This window comes from Cupressus sempervirens, chromosome 5, assembly GCF_028749045.1.
Source record: "Cupressus sempervirens isolate cs-2001-9-10 chromosome 5, ASM2874904v1, whole genome shotgun sequence".
NCBI lineage: Eukaryota > Viridiplantae > Streptophyta > Pinopsida > Cupressales > Cupressaceae > Cupressus > Cupressus sempervirens.
In genome coordinates this window covers 134,621,674-134,645,008 of record NC_143122.1, presented here as the reverse complement: position 1 = coordinate 134,645,008, position 23,335 = coordinate 134,621,674, and the positions used below count along the sequence as shown (strand labels likewise).

The following is a 23,335-nucleotide window of genomic DNA, read 5'->3' as shown; positions in this document are numbered from 1 at the left end:
ATAATTTGGCCAAGTATGAATCTTTGATCCAAGGTCTCCTACTAGCCCAAAAGAGGGGAATTCAAGCCTTGAAAGTATATGGAGATAGTGAGTTGGTAGTGAACCAAGTGAGAAATCAGAATATCACCAAAAATGGCCTACTCAAGTCTTACAAACACAAAGTCTGGGATTTGCTTGAGGGTTTCCAAGCATTTAATATCCAAAGCATTCCTAGGAAAGAAAACAAATATGCTGATAGACTTGCAGCAGTGGGTGCATCTTATGATGTGCCAGGGAATCTTGAGGAAGAGAAGAAGCAACAAATAAGGGTGGTAATAAGGCATGCTATTCCTGATAATAATACTCATTGGCAGGTGTTTGAGTCTGATGAGCAGATTGTGAGTTTCTTGTAGAATGAAGCAGAATTTTCAGAAAGAAATCAGTCAAGACTACAAGATCAGTATGGTGATCAGATCATTCACCTCAGTTCCAACAAGTTGCCCAAGGGTCTCATTACCTTAGAGAGTTTCTTTAATCCTGATAATCAGACAAGAGGCAAAGGAATAAATCTAGCTACAGAAAAGGATGATCATGCTCCAGTTACTATTACTGATGGAAAATCTCTTAACATGGGGAAGGTATGTTCTGAGGCTGAGCAAGAAAATTTCATTCATCTATGTCAAGAATTTAATGATGTGTTTGCTTGGTCATATGATGACTTAAAGGGGTTTGACCCTAGTTTGTTTCAGCATACCATAGATTTAGTTGATAGGGTCAAACCAGTAAGGCAAAAACAGAGGCCAGTGAATCCCAAGATTGAACCCTTAATGAGGAAGGAACTATCCAAGTTGATTGAAGCTAACATAATTTTTCCTATCAAACACTCATCATGGGTGGCTAACCTTGTCCCTGTAAGGAAGAAGAATGGAGAAATCAGATTGTGTGTGGACTTTAGGGATCTTAATCAGGCTTCCCTTAAGGATCACCATCCTCTCCCTTCTATGGAGCAAATTCTGTCCAAGGTCAGTGGGTCAAGGAGGTTCTCTTTTCTTGATGGATTTTCTGGTTATAACCAAGTGTTGGTTAAAGAATCTGACAGATATAAGACAACATTTACTACTAAATGGGGCACCTATGCTTATTGCAAGATGCCATTTGGACTAACAAATGCAGGTGCCACATTCCAAAAGGAAATGGAGGTAGCTTTCAAAAGATTAATCGACAAGTTTGTCTTAGTATACCTTGATGATATAACTGTATATTCCAAGAATGTAAAAGATCACCTTGATCATTTGAGACAGGTATTTCTAAGATGTAGAGAGTTTAGGGTTTCCCTCAACCCAGCCAAATGTGTCTTTGCTACAAGCCAAGGAAAATTATTGGGACACATTGTATCTAAGGATGGGTTGACCATTGATCCAGAAAGAACAAAAGCCATACTTGCCCTTCCCCTCCCTAAACACAAGAAAGGGCTGCAAAGTTTCCTTGGTAGGATAAATTTTGTAAGAAGGTTTATTCCTAATCTTGCCATCATGGTGAAACCCCTCACAACCATGCTTAAGAAAGATATGGTCTTCTCATGGACCAAGGAGGGGAAGGAGAGTTTTGAAGAAATTAAGGCAGCCATAGCCTCAGCCCCCACTCTCATGAACCCAAATTTTGAGAAAGATTTCATCCTCTACACTTTAGGTGGTGAGTCAAGTGTTTCTGCTGTCTTGACTCGGACAAATGACAAGAATGAGGAGCAGCCCATAGCCTTCTTTAGTGAAGGACTCAAGGAGTATGAAGATAAGTATAGCTTTGTTGAGAAGCAAGCCCTTGCAGTCATTAGAGCCTTGAAGAAATTTAGACACCTCTTATCCCACAATAGGATCCATTTGTTGGTGCCCCATGCGAGTGTAAAAGACTTCCTGTTAAGCAAGGACATCAGTGAAAAGAGAGCTGGATGGATCACTAGGGTAATGGAATATGATGTTGATATTCAGATTACCAAATTGGTAAGAGGGAGAGGATTATGCAAAGAAATGTTATCAGGTCAGGATTCAGATGAAGGGACTGCTATGGTAATTGCAGAGCAGCAGGAGGAAAGAAATGTTAATGCCCCAAGGAGCTGGATGGATGACATGAGGAACTTTTTATCAGGGAATGGATACCCATAGGGATTGGATAGAGCTAAAAGAAGACAATATAGACTGCAATCCATTCCCTATGTTGTGATTGATGATATCCTATTCAGGAGGGATTTTAATGGGACCCTACTGAGATGTATTGAAGAAGATCAGGTTGAGAGGATGATTAAAGAACTTCATGATGGTCTTGATGGTGGCCACTTCTCTACAAGAACAACCGCCATGAAGATCATGAGGGCTGGATATTACTGGCCATCTCTGTTCCATGATTGTTATAGGTATGTGAGAAAATGTGAGAAATGTGCCTTTTTCTCAAGTAAACAAAGACTTGCAGCTCTTCCTCTTCACCCCATTCAGGTGGATCAGCCCTTCACCCAGTGGGGGTTGGATTTCATAGGCCCCATTAATCCTCCATCTAGCGTAGGTCATAAATGGATTTTGGCTTCTACCGATTATTTCACTAGGTGGACAGAGGCAGTTGCCTTGAAGGATGCTACAGAGCCATCGGTTGTTGAATTCCTTGATGGAATTGTATCTAGGTTTGGAGCTCCTTCCACTATCATCTCAGATAATGCCAAATCTTTTGTTGGAACCCAGATTTGTGCATGGGCAATGAGTCACAATATCTATCTGAGCACATCATCGAATTACTACCCGCAGGGCAATGGTTTGGCTGAATCCTCCAATAAGAATCTGATCAGAATCATAAGGAGAATGATAGAAGACAATCAGAGGGTCTAGCATAAAAAATTAAGGACTGCTCTATGGGTTGATAGGATAACACCTAAGAGATCTATTGGGAATTCACCTTTTGTGCTGGTATATGGTAGGGAGGCCAGACTTCCAATCTCGTTGGAATTCCCATCCTTGGAGTTGGCTCATCAGCTGGAATTGGTTGAAAATAGTCCCATGTCAGTGAGAATGGTAGAGTTGATTGAACTGGAAGAAAAGAGAAACAAAGCTATGCAAACCCTGGAGATACACCAGCAGTAGATGAAGAAGAGTTTTGATAAGAAGGCAAGGGCCAGAATCTTCAGAGAGGGAGATTTAGTTCTCAAGTGGGACTCAAACAGAGCAAAACCAGGAAGGCACTCCAAATTTGATCCACTATGGAGTGGCCCTTATCCGATCTCCGGTTGCAAACAGGCCAATGCGTTCCAGCTAAGTAGGCCAAATGGTGAAATTCTGCCCATTCCAGTCAATGGGATCCATTTGAAGCCCTGTTTCTGAAGGATAGTGAATCCATGTACATAGTTAGCCTAGCTGCTTCCTGTTCATTCCTGTTGCAATAAGTGCGCATGCACATGGCTCACTTCTTGAGTCGCTAGTTCCCGAAGTTTTGACAAGTCTCAGGTTGCTGAGGAGGTCCTGTTTTTTGTTTTCAAGTCGCAAGACAGAGCCAGAGTTCAACAGTTCTTTAATGTTTTGATTTCCTCATTAAGGGTTAGGGTTTCTTGTAGCTCTCGGTTCCGTACCTTCCAGGCCCCCTTTTTCGACTCCATGGCCCAATGGATCTTTCTGAGGCACTGGTCATGCATTGAGCAGGCTCATGCCCCCTGCGAGTCACCAAAAGTGTTACCTCTGGTTTTACCGCCAAGGATTTAGATTCAAACACATGGCTTATTCAATGGTTAGTCTCAGAGTTGGTATTTTAATGCTACAACCTGCGAGTTTTCTGGTCGACAGATCTAAGCGGTATCGACGGTTGTGCCATCGCGCTATAAAGAAAATGCACGATATTTATGATAGCATGATGACGCCCTGAGGACACGTTGCAGAGGTGGGTCCGGCGTTCCACGGGTCGAAAAAGGTTCTTAACGCCCTTGGCGCTATGTCGCTATCGCAAATCGGCCGAAAAACCTCCATAGCGACATAGCGCCCGGCGGAAATAGTCACGGTGGCGAATTTTGACGACCGGCGAAATCAGGTGTTGAGGCGATGAATCAGGAGAAACCACGTGTGCCAGGTCAAAGTTCCTGTCGGCACGGCTAACACAGTCGGGGCTTACGTTCACCACCGTCGGATCAGCTCGGATCAATGGTAAGCACCATCACGCTATGGAGGAGTTGCGCGAGGGTTATGACAGCGACATTGCGCCCTGGTGACGCGTGTCGGTGGGGCCGTGTCTCAAAGCGATGCCAGGTGTATCGACATGGAGGGCGGAAGCATGAGGTATGACGAGTCCTCACGATCGTCGAATTTGATTGCATCAACGGATGGCGCCATTTCGCTATGGCGAAGATGTGCGGATTTTATCATAGCGACATGGTGACCATCCGCCACGTGGATCGACATGGGCCAGGTCTCACCAAGGATTGCCAGGTGTCATTCAGAGTTTGGTCGCAGATCGCAGAATACGGCAGGTCAGAAGTTTCGTGGCGGCGGGCAAACAGGTTTCACGGCCCGGAGGTTTCAAAACGCGGCGAGGCGCTATGGCGCCAACGGAAAACCAATGCATTTTCCGATGGCGACATAGTGCCCAAACGAAAAGTTCACCATAGCGAGGAAGGATCAGGGAGATGGGTCCCGTCGGTACTCTGCAACGCAATTTGTCAGCCCGGCGTCAAGATAGCGAATCAAATGGGGACAAGTGTAAATCTCAAGGCACGCTGTCAGTGGGCGCTATGGCGCTATGGGAATTTGGTCTCGATTTTTGCATAGCGACATGGCGCCTAGCTGACACGTGGTCGCTCTGCGGATCAAGTCTTGGGTTGCCAGCTAGTCTTCATCGAACCAAACAGGGAAGTGCCACGTGTATGAGTCAGTGCACAGCGTATAGTGGGCCTAGTAGTCTCAGTATGAATGGCGAGTCTTCACGATCGTCAGATCCGCAGGGATCTACGACTGGCGTTGTCTCGCTATCGAGAACTGCCCAGGAGTTAACATCGGCGACATAGCGCCTGTGCGTCACGTGTCTTGGCGGGGCCACATTTCATGCCTTCGGTGCAGTTAGATTTAAGTGACCAACAGACCAACGAGGAGACGCCACGTATCAATGGGCCTGGCGAATCACGAGAAAAGGAGGGTCGCAGGAGGGAGAGTTTTGTGACTGTCGGATTGGAAAGGATCGACGACAGGCGCGATCTCGCCATGGCGAAGCGGCAGGGTTTTTTGCATCGCGACTTGGCGCCCTTTTGCCACGTGTCGTTGGGGTCAAGTCTCGCCAGGATGCGTCGCTGAGGTGGTGCCAAACAAGATGGGCCCAGTCGCGGATTGGAGGGTCCACGGCGAATCAGGAATTGCCACATATGCCAGGTCAGGGCATGGACATGTCGTGGGACCAGTTTCTTGACGCAACCAGCACGTTGCAGAGGTGGGTTCTACATCGTCAAATCTACAAGGATTAGTGGCAGGCGCTATCTCGCCATGGAGAAACTGCGTGAATTTTATGATAGCGAGTTAGCGCCCATGTACCACGTGTCCTGATGGAACCATGTTTCATGCAGCTTGCGCAGTAAGGACTAAGCGATCGTCGGACCAATGGGGAAGTGCCACATGTGCCGCGAGCTCAGTGATTTACAAGGGAAGAGGTTGCAGAATGACGAGTCTCCATGATCGTTGGATCGAGGCCGATCGACGGTAGGCGCCATCGCGCTATGGCGAAGATGTGTGAGGGTTATGTTGGCGACACAGCGCCTTGTCGACACGCGTCCTGTCGGCACAGTCTAGGATGGCGGTTGGTGGTTAGTGTAACCGTCACCATCATGATAGTATTCAGGTTGGCGCGGTTAGTCCAATGAAGGGTGGTCGACCGCGGGAGGACCTCCAGGTGGCGAAATAAAGAAATGCAATTGGCCCGCGCGGCCTAGTTGGCGCATAGGGAGCCCGGTTGACCTTTTGACCTCGACGGATTCGTGAACCAGGAGGCGAGGATAATCGATTTTGTCATGCAATCTGATCTCCATGATCAATCTCGACCTACCAGAGTAAATGTAAAGCACAGAATGACACTCCACCCACCCGTTGATCCATCTACCAGGTTGGAGTGCAGTTATGGCGCCGTTTTCAGTCTTCTCATGACATTATTGACGAAAGAGATCAAATTTTCTGGAGATTTTTTCCATGATTGTCTTCCATGGTACTCAATGGCAGGTAGTTGCAGGGTCATTTCAGCTAAAAAGATCTTAGTTACACCTGAACTATAAAGGCAGGTTTTGTACATTTTGTAAGGGTCGACTCTTCCTGATTTCTCTGCTGTTGCTTGCAGATTTGCAGTGTAAAATCCCTTTGTCTCTGAGCTAGATGAACATCCTGTATCGTCTCTTTCAACCATCAACGTGTATGTGTAGCGTTTTGCCTCTCATTGATGTATTGTTGAGATCAGTGGTCTACATACTGTATCTATCTTTGGCCTATTAAATAATATACAAGTGAAATCTTCTGTTCCTGGTGTTATTCAATTGGTCTCCTGATCTGTATGTGGCTGTTGGTTGATATAAGTCTGAATGAATGTATGACCTTGAATGTTACCCTAGCTCGGTAGTGCATATATGGGCAGAAATGAGTCTGAACACTCTGTTTTGGTGCATCACTGCCTTAGATTAGACTAGGTAGATTTGCTTTAATGCTCTCTTTCTCCCTTTCCCTTCTGAGAATAGATAGGTGCGCCCTGACAGTAAGAGGAAGCCAGCCTTCTCCGGAGACTCAACCTCATAATTCAAGTCCCACAGCTTGGAGGTTGTTTCCATGTTTCACTAGGTTGTCCTCGCGCATAGGCCTTGGACAAGGGTGCAGACCTAAGTGACAGCAGTAGGGTTAGAAACCAACCTGGAGACTGAGCCTTTTGAAAGCCAAGTGAGCCTATCTTTCAATGGTGACATCTTTTTATATATGAAGGCAATGGTGTTCTTTGCATAGATTAACCAAACTGGTGTATAAATTAAAAAACTACAAAATCTTTATTGGTCTCTTTTCTTGTAAAAAAGTCAGCCTTTAGGTACTCCTTTCTCATGTAAGAACATAGAGATTGAAAATTTTGGATCCAAATCTCAGCTGCTTAGCAACTACTTTCTCTTGGTTCAGATGTTTGAAGATATCATATAATCAATTGCTCTTGAATATTTTTTTAATTAAATAACTTCCTTTGCATGTATTTTTGGTATAAATAAATTCATGTCCACTCTAATGATGATGTAGTGTGATAAAAAATAGTGATGGTAAAAAACAAACAATCAAATCTAAATAAAGAAACACACAATTGAATCTAGAAAAAGAATGTGTTTTAATTCTTGTACTATTTTGCATAGTTGTAGTTCCATTTTGCTAGCAGGAAATAAAAAATATTAGAAGAATTTAAAAGCAGGTACAAGATTTTGGAATTCAACATGGCACATTGTCAAAGTTTTTTTAACAAACATATGTATTTTTTAAAAAAATATGGTTAGTTTTTGTCATTTTAAAATTCCAAATCAAACTTCAAGTACTAAGTATTTGCCGAATCCAAGATTCTAAAATATGATGTGCACATTTCATTGCCATGCTTTTAGCATTTTCAATGTTTTATTTCATCCTCCATGCACATTTTGTACATTTTAAATTCACATTGTTCAAGAATTGGCATCTCAGGACCTTCACAATCTTCCTCAAAGGGTTATCAGATTAGAGAAAGAGCACCCAATTGACTTCCCCCCTCATCAAATGGACATTTTCCTTAGTTAATATGGGTATGTTTTTTGGGCATTCAAATCTTTGCATGTGCGAGGAATGGGGATTTTTTTAGGTCAGAAAATCAAAATTGACTATAAATTATGTTGGGGATTAACAATTTTAATAGATATAGATTTCAAGTTATCATTATTCTCCTAACTTGTTGTGTTGACATATCATTTTTGTTATTTGAAGAACTCGTGTTATTTGAAGAACTAGATCTATTGTCACTAGGCAACCACAATCAGGCATTCTAGTTTTCCAGTACAAGAGCTATCGTGATATGCTCTGACATTATAATAGTCATGAAAAAATTAGTTACACCAGTTTTGATCTGAGAAAGTGTTCCTATTTCCTATTTCAGACACAATATCACCACTAGCAAAAATACTTCACCACTATCATTGCATCGTCATATACAACAATGTTACTGATACAATACAAAAACAAATATGAATGCTAACATTTATGGCTTTATCATGAAAATATTTTTTTTTTCACTTAAGCTTTAATAAGTTTTTCAAATATAAAACAACCAAAACAAGGGGGTCGACCCTTACAAAAAATAGCTGGTAACCAACACACTACCAACAAACACTTATAGAAGTAACAAGGGGCAACCCAGCCACATAGACTATATCATCCAAAAGGCACCAACAAGAAGGAAGAAAAACTAGCAAAAGTCTAAAACAATCTAACCAACTAATGTTCAGGAACGTAAAACCAATAACAATAGCCAAAAACTACAGAACTAAACAAACCATAAAGTTCTGAATAAAAACTGTTGGCTCAAACAGGCCAACCCAAGTCCTAGTAATAGCTGTGAACCAACAACTATGAAGAGGCAGAAAACAAAATAAATTAGGATCATTAAATCCTTTATAAATAGTCAAATTATTTGTCATCTTTTTCTTTTCCTTTCTCCACCAGAAGAACCGGGCCCAGTCATCATCAAGAAACAATAAAAAAAATTAAAATTAAAATAAATAAATAAATAAATAAATTAAATTAAATTAAATTAAACTGAAGATTGTGGCATCAAAAATCGATGTGACACTTGAACCTCTCAGGTACAAGTGCTAGTTATTATATATTGCAAGAAACATAAATAAAGCATCGCATTCATCTTTGTAAATTAAGTTTTGCAAGTGATTGCAAAAACGAGGCTCCCACGGGTGAGTAATTGCCACATTTTTTCAGATTTACACCTGTTTTCTCCAGCTAAATACTCTTCCAGATTCGAAGCGAAGCGAGAGAAATCCTAAGTTTTAAATATAGTCTTCCTTTCCTAACTAAGGAGGTAGTGAGGACAGAATAAATTGACCAGCTAGGGAATCGGTGAAATTCAAACTGCACACTTCGTATTGAAAAGTTTATAGAAAAGTGAGATAGCAAAGAGACGGTGGCCCTTTTTTGGCGTGTTAAGAACCGTGGATCTCAGGCCAACATTCAAGTCGCTTTCCTCCGCAGTACCGAGAAATCATTTACCGGATCATTTATCTTTAAATGAGCAAAAAATAATAACTAAAAAGAAAAATGCGGCCACTAAAATGACGGATGGAGACGATTATTTCAATGGTTACGTAAAGAGTGAAAATCATTATAGGCCGTTGATTCGCGAAATCCGAAAAAGTACACCAAAAAGTGAAAAGAGGGGGGTCCTGGCAAAAAAGTTAAAACAAACTATGAAATGGACCGACAGGATATGTTCGATTGTCCAGCACAGCTTTTAGAGATCTTGAGCCGTTGATTGTCAAAAGCAGCTCCATTTGGTGGGATAGAAATCCGATGGACATAATGACTTCCATGGTCGTCACGGCGTAATTACATATGATGGTTTTTCACCACTCTTCACCCTCGCCAAAGTAGTCTGAATTTGAATGGTCAAATTAATGCGAACCAGATATTTGTTGTATTTCTAAATCTTGATTGGAATTGAAGTGAATGGTTACAATGTTTGCCGTATTGAAAAGGTTGAGTTCAGATTGGATGGTCACAACGTTTGCCGTAATGAATGGGTTGAGTTCAGATTTGAGTGTGAATGTGGTCAGAGAATAGCGAATTAAATCTGTCCGAAAAGAAAGAATAGGGAAAAGTATCTGTTGGAAATAATCCAAACTTAGCATATCTGTAGACTTGACAGAAAAGAAGATTGACAGATTTTTGGTGAATTTGAAAAGATTTTGCGACGGTGGTCAGAGAAGGCAACGTCTAGATAGCACTCAAACTATATCATTTATCGTAGTAATTAATTAATCAAAAATTAAAATATAATGAACATAATATGTTTAAATTAATTAGGGGATATGACTCAGCAGCATGTAGAACTCAAAAATTGTCGTTCAGTTCTTTAGTAGGTGAGCAAGATTTTAACTTTTAGATATTTATGAATCTTTCTATAACAATCCTAATACTTGTGATCATAATAATAGATTATTACTACATGTATAATAGATTATTAATACATATATAATCAATAATGATAATTGAAAAAATAAACATGACCAAAAAAAAACAAGTCAGAATTATCAGACCCCCTTACACTCACTTGGTCATTTTCCCTAATAATTAGGGAAATTGGACAGTTTGGATGTAAAATGAAATATAATCCATGCATCACACAGACAGTCCAACATTTGGCTCACAAGTTTGAATACTACCTACACAGTCCCAGCAACATCTTTGAACGGGGAACAAGGGCAGTCTGCAATGAGGTATTTTTGCACACATCCTCCTCTTCCTCTTCTCATTCTCTTCTTCTCCCTCTCATTTCTCACTCTTTCGCTCTCCCTCAAAACTGAACAAGCTGAAATTATGAAAAATATCTCCACTCTGATTCATTCATGGGATCTTCACTCTAGCCCATGCCAATGGCCTGGTGTGACTTGCAGTGAAAACGGATCAGGTGATGATGTTGTCGGAATCGACTTGTCTGATTCTTATATTAACGACAGTATTTGGCATTATGTTTGTCAGCTGCCATCCCTTCAACTTCTTGATCTTAGTAACAACCTCCTTCAAGGCCAAATTCCAGAGGCTTTAGGGAATATGAGCGAGCTTGAGCAGTTGGATCTATCAAACAACAACCTAACAGGTGAAATTCCAGAGTCTCTAGGGAATATGAGCAAGCTTGAGCAGTTGGATCTATCAAACAACAAACTAACAGGTGAAATTCCAGAGTCTCTAGGGAATATGAGCGAGTTTGAGCAGTTGGATCTATCAAACAACAAACTAACAGGTGAAATTCCAGAGTCTCTAGGGAATATCAGCGAGCTTGAGCAGTTGGATCTATCAAACAACAACCTAACAGGTGAAATTCCAGAGTCTCTAGGGAATATGAGCAAGCTTGAGCAGTTGGATCTATCAAACAACAAACTACCAGGTGAAATTCCAGAGTCTCTAGGGAATATGAGCGAGTTTGAGCAGTTGGATCTATCAAACAACAAACTAACAGGTGAAATTCCAGAGTCTCTAGGGAATATCAGCGAGCTTGAGCAGTTGGATCTATCAAACAACAACCTAACAGATGAAATTCCAGAGTCTCTAGGGAATATGAGCAAGCTTGAGCTGTTGGATCTATCAAACAACAAACTAACAGGTGAAATTCTAGAGTCTCTAGGGAATATGAGTAAGCTTTATCAGTTGGACCTGTCAAACAACAAATTAACAGGTGAAATTCCAGAGGCTTTAGGAAATATGATTGAGCTTCAGCAGTTGGATCTATCAAACAACAAACTAAGAGGTGAAATTCCAGAGTCTCTAGGAAATATTCACCTTTACTTGTTGAACCTGTCAAACAACAAATTAAGAGGAAAAATTCCAGAGTCATTAGGGAATATAACATTGGACGGGAATATGAGCTACCTTGACTGGTTGGACCTGTCAAACAACAAATTAACAGGAAAAAAACCAGAGTCTTTAAAACGAATCAGACATGTGAACCTGTCAAACAATGAATTAATAGACATCACTCCAGTGGGGAGAAGCCATTTCACATTCAAAATATTGGGTGTAGTGGGTGCTGTTGTTGTTTTTATAATTTGTTGTTTAGTTGTGGGAGTTGTGTGGAAAAGGAACCTGCATAGTAGAGTAGAATTTAAACAAACACTTCTTAAAATCCTTGAAAAGGTGGAGCATCCATGGATCTCACATGAGGAGCTTCTTACAGCAACAAATAGATTTCACAACTCCAATCTACTATCAACAAACAGTTTTGGATCAGTGTACAAAGGATTTTTGCCTGATGGTACCCCTGTTGCTGTGAAGGTTCTCAATTTAATGCATGATCAGTCAGAAAAGATATTCAGAGCAGAATGCAGAGTGTTGCAGAAGGCTCGGCACCGGAACCTTGCTAGAATCATAACCACATGTTCCACTTCTCACTTCAAAGCTTTAGTCTTTCAGTATTTTTCCCATGGAAGTTTAGACAAGCATTTGTATCTAGATAGGTGTAGATTGGGGTTAAGAAAACTGCTGAACATAGCCACAGATGTAGCCCATGCCATGGAGTATCTTCATTATGATTGTTTCGTGCAGATAGTGCACTGTGACATAAAACCAAGCAATGTTCTTTTAGATGAAAGCATGACAGCTCATCTTTCAGATTATGGCATATCCAGATTGATTGGAAGAATCGCCGGCAATTCAGTAACTTCAACAATAGATTTAAAAGGTTCAGTGGGCTACATTGCACCAGGTACGTCTTGCCAATTGCCATTCTTTTTCAACAAAAATAAGGATTTCCATGTAGAAACAGAGTACACAACTATAATTAATAATTTTTCTGCAGAATATGGATTGAATGGCATGATTTCTCCCAGAGGAGATGTTTATAGTTATGGCATTCTGTTATTGGAAATGCTGACAAGGAGGCGGCCGACTGATAATATGTTTGATGGTGATCTGAACCTCCATAATTGGGTGAAAAGGGCATTATTTCTAGACAAGGCATTTGAGGTAATTGATGAGAGCTTGTTAATGGAAAGGGCTGGCAAAGAAACAGAAGACTGTCTCATTTCATTGATGCGTCTCGGTTTGCTGTGCTCAACTGCTTCACCTGAAGCTCGGCCAAGCATGAGAGAGGTGTCCAATATAATGAAGGTCATTCAACAGGATTTCGCCACAGACGCTTCTTCTTCCATCAAATTAATGCCCACAATATCCAATTTAGTTTGTGACAGACCTGCAATAACTAATTTTGAAGAGGCGTCAGATACCCACAGCTCTTCATTTTAGTAACAGATAAGTAATTTTGAAGAGGCATCGGATAACTGAATCAAGGGTTAATCCATGCAAGTCCTGAAAATTTAAAACGGTAAATCATATTATTGTAACTTACAGGCTATGACTTTTATTGTTAGATTTGTGTTTTCTAAATAAAGGATGGGAGAACAAACATAGATTTTAGTCTTCATCATGGGAAGACCAGTTTTCCCGCAAAGACTTTGAGTCGTCATCTGTTCCTTTTGTGACCTGTGAAGAACAAAACGAGGAGTCCAGTTATAGTCTCAGAACAGGTTGAAGTCGATTAGTATTATCAATTTTATTCAATCCATTACAATTTTTGCTTCTAATTTAGATCGTGTATGAGTTTGAAGTCGGTTGAAAAGAAGAGAGCAAACTGTTTCGTTTCCTAAGAGCGTAAGACAGTTGTAGCTCTGTCCATCTCTTTATTTATGTTGTCTGTAACAATTTTGTATAAATTTCAAATGACAATTATATATAGTTTACCTTCTGCTTTCATTATTCTCTGTTATTTTCTTGAAATCACAAATATATAGAGTTTTCAAGCAGGAATTACTTTCTGCTTCTGCAAATTTTATGCCTGGCAAATAAGCGCAAGTGCTAGTCTGTTTAAATTTTAGTTTTATACCAGACAAATTTTTAATTTTAATTTTTTTTAGCAAATTAGTTTTAGTCTTTTTCCATAAATTAGTTTTAGTCCTTTCTAATAAATTTCTTCACCCACATTATCATTTTCATTGAAATCTGATTTAAAATTCCTATTGGATCCTTCATTTTCCTTTCTTTTGGTTTTCAAGCCTACCAATTTTAGATGTTGCAAAATCTTTAACACCATTTCAATAGTCTATTTGTGCAATCATTGCATTCCATGAAATCATGTCCGAGTGATGAAATGTGTTACTGTTCAGTATGTTTCCACACTTGGCGTACATATCATATCTACTCGGGCATTTGCCATTGTTAACTTTCAACTATGCTTTGGTGGATGGTATATACTCTCTTTCAAATTTTTCAAATGAATAAAGATGTTGGCAACAGTCAAAGAAATTTCAGAAAACTAATCAAAGAGTTTTACATGCCAGCTTACACCATTTGCTTGCTGATAATAGAAATGTCGGAACTAATCAAATAATAAAAATGTTGATGATTGAAATGTCAGAACTAATCAAATTAAAATGAAAGTAAAAGAAATGAGAAATAGTTTTGAGTGATGCTGATTATCCATAAATTGACATAAAGAATATGAAGTCAAGAATTAATTAAGCTCGAGAAACCTGCATAGGCAATAATTGTCATGTTTAAATAAAATCGGGAAATAATTAACTTAGAGATAAAAGTCAAGACGTGTATAAATTTTGATCTTAAAAATCTTACATCATAAACAACTCTAAGAAATAAGTAATAAACTAAAATATTTGAAGTTACAATCACCTAAATGACATTGTTATATTTATCCATAATAAATTAGAGAAAAAAATTGTTGGATATTATATTTAGTCATTTTTCTATTATTTTTAATCATGTATTACATAAATAAAAGTGATATTTTCATATTAAACTTCAGAATAATGTGACTACTATAGTAGGAGATAATGCAATGTATTGCTTATGTAAAATAGTAGATGTCTATGGGTGTTTTCTAGTCATATACAATATTAAGACCTAAATATTCTGAAGTTATACTATAACATCATGCTTACATTCTTTTTAATTTATTAGTTAAAAGATTGGAAAAAGGAATATTTAAAATACATTAGAAATGTATCTAAGAGATTGAAATATGTACAAATTTAATTGAACATCAAAATAATCTAACTAAATACACAATGACCATACTCAAAAGCTATAAATCTTTTTTATGTGTATTTAAATTCATCTTTATTAATGCCTTCCTAGAACTAATTGTTGTTATGATGTGGAGCCTAATTAGAGGGTGAATGCACCAAGTTATGGTGTCAAAAAGATGACACACAACTAAAATTTAAAAAATTCTAAAAGCGTGCATGTGCTTTGACTTGGGCTCCATAAGCCTCGTGGAGCCCAAGCCAAAGCGTGTGCATGCAATTACACGTATACTTTTTAAAAATTATCTATATATATGGGCTGCAAACCCGCGACCCATTCCATTTTCTCTTGTTTCTTTTTGCTGGTGTCTTCTTTCCCCTCAACAACGCGCACACGATTTGTAGAAGTTAAAGAATTTTCATACTCCCCTCCTCAAAATGCCTCCTTAGCATCAGAGATCTAGATCAGGATCATCAAGTATGTTTTCTACTCTTGTTTTTTCATTATTTTGTATGTTTTAGCATTGTTTTGTATATTTTTTTAGTTTTGCTTCAAAGTTGTTTATTTATTTAAAATGCAATTGGTTTCTTATCAGGAAATGTGAATAATCAACCACCAAATCCCTAGCATAATCAACAAAATCAATGAAAACCCTCTACAAGATCAAAATGAAAACCCTCCACAAGAAGAGCAAGAACTTCTGCAACCTCCACCGATTGAAAGACCTCCTGACACCTAAGACAATATAATGAATGAAATAGAAAGAAGGAAAAATGAATTAGAAGCAATCATTGGTAATTTGAAATCTTTTGGGGAAACTAATCCTATGAGAGCACAATTGGTATCCTTGCTTGAGTCCATTATGAGCCATGTAGCTTCTATTAGTGATCAGTTGGATATTTGGTGTGTTAAGAGAGAAGAACAAAGAAGATATTATGCAGACAAATTATCCTATAAAGATGAAGAAAAAAGGACATAGTGAAAGGTAACATATTGTTGGTGTAAATAAGTATTCACTATTTACACTTACTTAAGTTTGCTTAGGTTAATGCATATTTTTTATTATTTATTTATAAGTCACCTAGGAGTATATGCACTCTTGTGAGTTGTCATGTTGACAACACAGGAGTCTACACCTCTTTTATGCACATGTTATCTACAACACAAGAGTTAGCACACTAATTAAGCACATGGTGTCTACAACCTTCTAGTCTTATCCACTCATCTAGAATGTTGGATAAGGTGTGTGCTTAGTTGTCAATGCTTATCTTATCTTCTGATTGTTTCTAGAGACATTCTAAGTGCTTTTTGAGAGGCATTTATATACAAGCTCTCTTAGTGTGTTCAAACATCACATCACATACTAAACATAGCAATGTATTAGGATATGCTCTAATTAATTGATCATATCCATTTTTGGTCTACAGTTGTGCTTGTGTTTGAGTTCTTAGTTCCTGGGTGAATTTTTCCCTTAGGCACATTCTTACATGGTATCAGAGCTCTTGGAGAATTCCTCTTCACAAAGCCGTTCAAGATCATCATCTTGCTTCATCACCACAGCCTGACTCTAGAGTATTGCAGAAATTGGGAGTGTCTAGAGCTAGATCTAACCTTGCCATTACATCTAGAATGCTGATTCAGTGAAAATCAGCTATAAAGATGCCTACCTTAGGACAAAGTTGATTATGAGGTTTTTTTTTTTGCAAATCGGCACTCGAAGGACCGATTTGTAGAATTGGTATGATCATTTCATATCTATATATTTAATTTGAAAATCTGCATTTTTTTTCATCTGCATCTCTACTATTTTTTTCCAAATTTGCATTATTTTCTAAAACTTTTTTGGCCATCGGGCCATAGGAGAGATCTTTTGTAGGTGAAGATTAAAGCTTGCTGGTGTAAATCAAATATTTGCATCACATTTAGAAGGTCCAAAAACTCCCAAATCAAATTTTGTTTCATCCAAATCAAACATCTGAGGCAAAATCTAGAGCCATTTAATTTTTGGAGGCGCGGTGGCGATTCAGAAAACATAACAGCAGCAGCAATTTTCAAATAGAAATATCTCCCTCATCCGGACTCCTTTTTGTGAGTGATTTTTTTTGTTTTGGGGTAGAATTTTGTGATCTACACATTGGTGCAAGTTGTTTGAGATCTCTATTATTGAATTTTTCTGCAATTCCAAAATCTCAATTTTTGCCACTTAAAATGCTTAGTATGGGCTCATTTGGACTCCAAATCAGGTTCTTCTTTTGTTGAAAGTGCATTTTTTTTGTCTAATTTTCAGATCTGTAATTAGATTATAGGTTCTGTGGATAGAAATACCACTTTCAAAAATAGGCCCTAAATTGGCAAGTGGCTACCAAGTGCCTAAACCATTCATTAGGGGGGGTCTTTTGATTTTTTGGGGGTTCATTAATTGATCTCATGGAGTCTTGTCAAATTTGTCAGTCTGGTATTAGACCACAGTTGACAACAAGGAACACAAATGGAGTACTTTGATAGTTGACCATCTAAGAGAACATCTAGGATTGCTTCCTTATCTCTATTCAATGCCACCACATTTTAATTGGACATATATTATCAAACTTAATCAATTTTTGCATAATTTAAGTATGAATAAGGAATCTTTTTCTCCTCTTAGATTTTCCTTATGATATTTGGCTATTTATTTGGGAAGCATATGGAGATCCATGTGATCCTCCATCTCCAGAGAACATTCTACATCCAATCACTCCAGCTATGGTTTCTTCATCTTCAGATGAGATCACACCTCTAGCTCCTATTGCTCCTACTGATCCTATTCCAACCACAGATGCTTCGAATTCAGTGCAACAGGATACTTTATGTCTTCCTACACTACCTTCATGCGAAGACTTCCTTCCTGCCCTTGTAGGCCTATTCATGGAGTCTCACATTAAAGATATGAGAGACATTCTTGCTGATATTCGTCTTCTTTTTGAGGCAGATACTTCATATTTTGATGCAGTGATAGATTCATGTACTTCACCACTGTAGGGTACACATGGTCTTCAAAGTGATGATTTTTTGCTAGATATTTTAGCTTTGTTCTTAGAGTAACACATAGCAGATATGGGAGACTTTTATGATGATGTATCACTTCTCTTTGCTGAGGATTCTTCTATAGTTGTTGTGAGGGCCCACTTTGACCCTCAACTCCATTCTCTACATGATCAATCCTACCAGGTTGGTGTGATTGTGGATTCTTCTTTACAACATCTGTAGGAGATCTCTTTCACATTTGAGAAGATTATTGGTTTCCTGAAGCAGGTTCTACATCCTTCCTTATTCAATATGTACTTCTCTTCAGCAATTTTGGAGGAAGCCATCATCAGTATTGACACAGGGACTTTTGAACAGGCTTCAGTGACATTGGTCATCACAGAGATTCCTTCTCCATACAGGGAACACATTTGATAGGTATCCTTGCATTTGTTTCTTCCAAAGGGGAGGAACATCATTCAAAGGTCATGGATCAACTTCTACATCAGAGCATTCTCACTGATCGGCACACTACCTTTAGGGGGCGAACTACCTCATCTCCTTCTCTTTTTTGGAGGGGACTTTTTCCTCTTAAGGGTTTTTATCCTTCTCCATCTTCTCTTTTGTATATACTAGATTTATGTCATAATTTGGGGGGGGGTCTTGATTACTCCATCCATCCATGCATCCCTTTTCATCTCTCTTTTTGGGGGAGGGTTTTTCCCATGAGATTTTCTCTCTTTCCCCAATTTATGGGAGATTTGCATTTTCATTATGTACATGGGTACCTAAAATGGCCTAGTAGTCGGGACCCACTATGCATTTCATCCTAGTTCTTGTGAACTTAAGTGCATTTCCCTAAGTTGCACTTAAGGGGGAGTGTTGATGTAAATAAGAATTCACTATTTACAGTTACTTAATTTTACTTAGGTTAATGCATATTTATTATTATTTATTTATTAGTCACCTAGGAGTATGTGCACTCTTGTGAGTTGTCATGTTGACAACACAAGAGTCCACATCTCTTTTATGCACATGTTGTCTACAACACAGGAGTTAGCACACTGATTAAGCACATGGTGCCTACAACCTTCTAATCTTATCTACTCATCTAAAATTTTGGATAACGTGTGTGCTTAGTTATCAATATTTATCTTATCTCTTGGTTGTTTCTAGAGACATTCTATATTCTTCCTGAGAGGCTTTTATATATAGGCTCTCCTAATGTGTTCAAACATCACATCACATACTAAACAAAGCAATGTATTAGGACATACTCTGATTAATTGATCATATCTATTTTTGGTCTACAATTGTGCTTGTGTTTGAGTTCTTAGTTCCTGGGTGAATTTTTCACTTAGAAATTTTTTTACATGGTATCAGAGCTATACCAAGTTCTTACACATATGTGCATTGTTTAAAAAGTCAAAAGTGTTAGCTTAAAGAATAAATTTGACAACTGAGTTTCAATACACTTAACCAAGATCAAGAATAAGTGCCGAGTGCAACAAGTGCCGAGTGATAATAAGTGTCGAGTGCAACAAGTGCCGAGTGATAACAAGTGCCGAGTGCAACAGGTGCCGAGTGCAACATGTGACAAGTGATACAGTTTTGTTCAAGTGCCGAGCTATCCAGGAAACAACATGTGCTGAGTATCAAAAATACTTCAAGAGCCGAGTAACTCAGTAGAACAGCATAAAATTTTGGAATTGCACAAACTATGATGCAAACAGTTTTTGCAGCTGACAGAAGGTAAATCTCGAAGGATTTAATGATAAGATCGAATCTTTTATTTTTCCTATGCAATTCGCATGCAACCAATAAGAAAAATGCTAAAGGCATGCAACCAATCAGCAAAAGATAAGTATTAAGTGGGAAATTGAGATTCAATATGGATCATAGATGTAATGTCCCCTGTTTAACCAGTTTGGATATATGTTGTCGTTAGCCTACTTCTATGTGGTCCCGGGGGCTAACAAGGACATGGACGGGATCTTGTGGTGTTTTGGCCTAGTCGATTTTGTTCTGGGGCCAACTAAGTTCGTTTGGAGGCATTTACAATGTGACTTACTATTTTTAGTAAGTCAGCCAGGCTAGCCGGATGATAATTTTGATGATGGGGTTGGATGTGTTTTTCTTAGCTCTTTCTAACGAGCTATCATTTGTGGTGTTTCGAGATCATTTGCTATGGAATTTTAATGCCGAAAGTTATTTAATAAAGTAACTTCAATTAAATTAATATTATAAGGTTACTTTATTATATTTTGTATTTATATGTGTGCCCAAGAGTGGGACACCAAATGATCTCCTTGGGACTTTAAAGTGATAAATGGAAACAATATATTAAAATGCAAATATGAGATTTAATCCCACATTGCTTGTGGAGTGGGGGTCGACCCTCTAAGAGGACTTTATATACAGCCATGAATGGGGTGTGGAGATATGAAGAGATTGATGAATTCAAGCTTAGTTTGGTTGGTTTGGTTGCTGGCTTTTGGAGACGAAATCCTCCATTGGTAACAATCCTTTCGCTCTTGGAAGACAGAGTCAAGGGATTTAAGATCTATTAGCTTCATACTGTGTGCATTCAGCTTCAATTTTTCAGCTACAGGTAAGATTGAAATTGTTCCATTTCCAAAGGCATATCATTGCAGACATTGAACAGCATGGACAGCAGATTTGGAGGTGAGATTTGGAGCAGGTTTGTGGGTAAACAGTGCTGCTACAGTGCATGTGAATAGTGCGCATGAACAATCCTCATTCTGTGTACTTGGAGGTCATATTTCATACCCTAACCGAGCAGCTATTAGATGGGTTGCTAAACTGGACATCCATCCTCAAATTTCGAACAGCAGCGATCATATTATTTCCAGGTTCTTCTACACCCGATTATAATAGTTCAATGAATGTATAGGTGTCATAATTATAAAGAGTTTTGCATATTCAGTCACTGTGTAACAGTCTTTGCACTACAAACTCAGTCACTTTTGTACACAGCTATATGAAGTTTGTATATCTTGAATAGAGGAATAAGTGTACGGAACATTTACGATCAGTCCATAAGAACTCTTTACATTGCATATTTGTAGTAGTGTTCAAGTGCCAAGATATTTGTCCTTGCTATTCTTCAGATCATATGGTCATTGTTTGGCAGAGAAGTATTATAACATCTGAACAAGAACTCAGAAATTATAAATCAGACTTTGCACACCAACTGTTTGACAAAATGTTGTTGAATCAAAACTAAAAATTTTAAGGTAGAATTAGTAGGGTATGTTACAGTGGTATCAGAGCTATAAGTCCTGCCATCCTGTGGAGGTCTTATAGGAAATTTGGAACTGGCGGATAGAGGGGAAAATGTTTTTGTCAAAACACTAAAATCAGAGCATTTATGTTTGAGCATGCGACAGGGGCCTTATAATTTCCGCAATACCAGAGCAAGACAAAGTAGGAGTTCAGACCTGCAAAGCAAACAGTCTAGTTCATCCGTACAGGGGGGTATAGAATCCAGTCATACAGACACAGCGGAGGTATTTTTTGATCAAGACAGCAATATGGGTGACCGAGATGACAGGAATACAAGATTAGGTGGAGGCGGGAATGCCGGTCCAGAGCCTGGAGAGGAAAGATTTTTACAATTATTAGAGACCTTGGCACAGGGACAGCGATTAGCAGAACAAAGGGCACAGGAACAGAATCAGAGATTGGAGCTTATGATGCAGATGATGGCTCGTCAAATGGGGTTGAATGCTAACATGGGTGGAGGTAATAATCAGAATGGTAACAATCAGAATGGGAATAATCAGGATGGGACACATAATGGAGGTGAACAAGTTGGGAACAATTTCGGTCATGCACCCCAGCAAGCTAGGACCGTGAGTTCGAGGCCCATGATTCCCACATTCCCTCCTAGAGCTCCAGAGCAGCCCGTACCAGAACCCCAGATCATTGATATACAGGACCAGTTGAGGAGAGATTGGGAAGCCGGAGGTCCAGATTTTACTGCTGCAATTACCTTTAGGGAGTATATGGATGTGCGGATGAAACATATGCCACGTGGACATGACAAGAACCAGAACTATGAGCTACGGAAGAAAGTAGGGAAACTTCAGTTACCATATTATGATGGCTCGGGGAAGTCTTCAGCAAGAGCTTGGGTTCAAAAGCTTGACACATACTTTCAATTGAACCCTATGCCTGAGGAAGAAGCTATTAAGTACGCAGCAATTCATCTGGAGGGGTTAGCACACGAGTGGTGGCATCATGGTATGGTCACTATGGGTCATGCACACATTACCTCATATGTGGAGTTCACGGAAAGACTGATTGAACGTTTTGATAGGAAGGATCCAGAACTCCATTTCAAGGAGTTAGCTCAGCTTAAACAATGGGGATCATTGGAGACATACATTTCAGAGTTTCAGAAACTTGCAGTGTTAGTAACAGATGTATCTGAACGGAGGATACTGGTTCTATTTATGGATGGGTTAGCTGATCCGTTGAGAGGGTGGATTAAAGCTCTCAACCCTCCCACTTTGCAGGAAGCCATTAAGAAAGCTCGTGACATGGATTCCTCTTCAGCTTCTAAAAATAAATTCCTGGCAAAGAGTTTCCCTTCAAGGAAAGATAAGGACAGGAAACCTTTTCATAGAGAGCCTCCGCCACCTAAGGAGGAAAGTAAGAGGTTGGACAATGAAACACTTAATGATCTCAGGAAGAAGAAGCTTTGTTTTCATTGCAGGGAGCCTTGGGATTTGTCACATAAGTGTCCATTGAAAGCAAAAGCTAAGCAGATGGAGTACTTTTCAGCTGAAGAGTCAGTGGATGGAGATTCAGAGCAGTCATCAGAATCAGATGGAGATGATGATAATTCTTCACATGAGGAAGCACGTAGTGATGGCACGATAGCTCAGTTGTCTAGTATACAGGAGGCCGTCACTTTCAGAGTTAGGGGAACTTTGGATGGACAGAGATTTGTGGCACTCATTGATACAGGGGCAACACATAACTTCATTGATGAGAAGTTTGTGACACGCAGAGGGCTACATACAGAGGAGCATAGGGGATTTAAGGTGATGGTTGCCGATGGCTTCAAAATTGACTGTACCAAGAAAATCTCCAACTTGCAGCTTCGTTTGGGAGATTATGACATGACAGGAGATTTCTTTGTGGTCAACATTGGTGATCAGGATATGGTGCTTGGAATGAACTGGATGAAGTCTCTGGAAGAGTTTACATTTAACCTCCAGAAAATGGAAATGAGGTTTGAGGCAAATGGTAAGAAGATAGTGCTCAGAGGTTTGTCAGATGGGAGACTTCGAGTGGTCTCACTCAAACGAATGCAGAGTTTCTTTAGACATGATCAGGTGCAGTGGGCAACAGAGTTCAAAGTAATGCCTGAGGTGACAGAGCAGCATAAACAGGAGTATCCACCTGATGTACAAAAAATAATAACCAAACATACTAAGGTGTTTGATGAGATACCTCCAGGAAGACCCCCAGATAGGGGAATCGAGCATGTTATTGAGTTAGAGGAAGGGGCTAAGCCA

General features: G+C 39.3%; 1 protein-coding gene across 3 annotated transcripts; it reads left to right on the top strand.

The window, feature by feature from the left end:
• The first annotated feature begins 10,258 nt into the window (after positions 1-10,258).
• On the top strand, positions 10,259-13,499 carry LOC149554867 (uncharacterized). 3 transcript variants are annotated; one of them, XM_089828872.1, is made up of 3 exons: positions 10,259-10,468; positions 10,731-12,450; positions 12,544-13,499. In XM_089828872.1, exons 1-3 carry the CDS (start codon positions 10,352-10,354, stop codon positions 12,987-12,989), a joined length of 2,283 nt encoding a protein of 760 aa, XP_089684998.1. In that variant the 5' UTR covers positions 10,259-10,351; the 3' UTR covers positions 12,990-13,499. The 3 variants fall into 3 exon arrangements, with proteins under 3 accessions (XP_089684998.1, XP_089684996.1, XP_089684997.1); XM_089828871.1 differs by having other exon boundaries at positions 10,328-10,468; positions 10,616-12,450; XM_089828870.1 differs by having other exon boundaries at positions 10,318-12,450.
• Positions 13,500-23,335: the final 9,836 nt, after the last annotated feature.

Excerpts from the sequence above, each read along its gene's own strand:
- LOC149554867 (XM_089828870.1), top strand. The coding sequence starts at position 10,464 with ATGAGGTATTTTTGCACACATCCTCCTCTTCCTCTTCTCATTCTCTTC. Across the intron at positions 12,451-12,543 it reads AGTGGGCTACATTGCACCAG|AATATGGATTGAATGGCATG; the intron begins GTACGTCTTGCC and ends ATTTTTCTGCAG.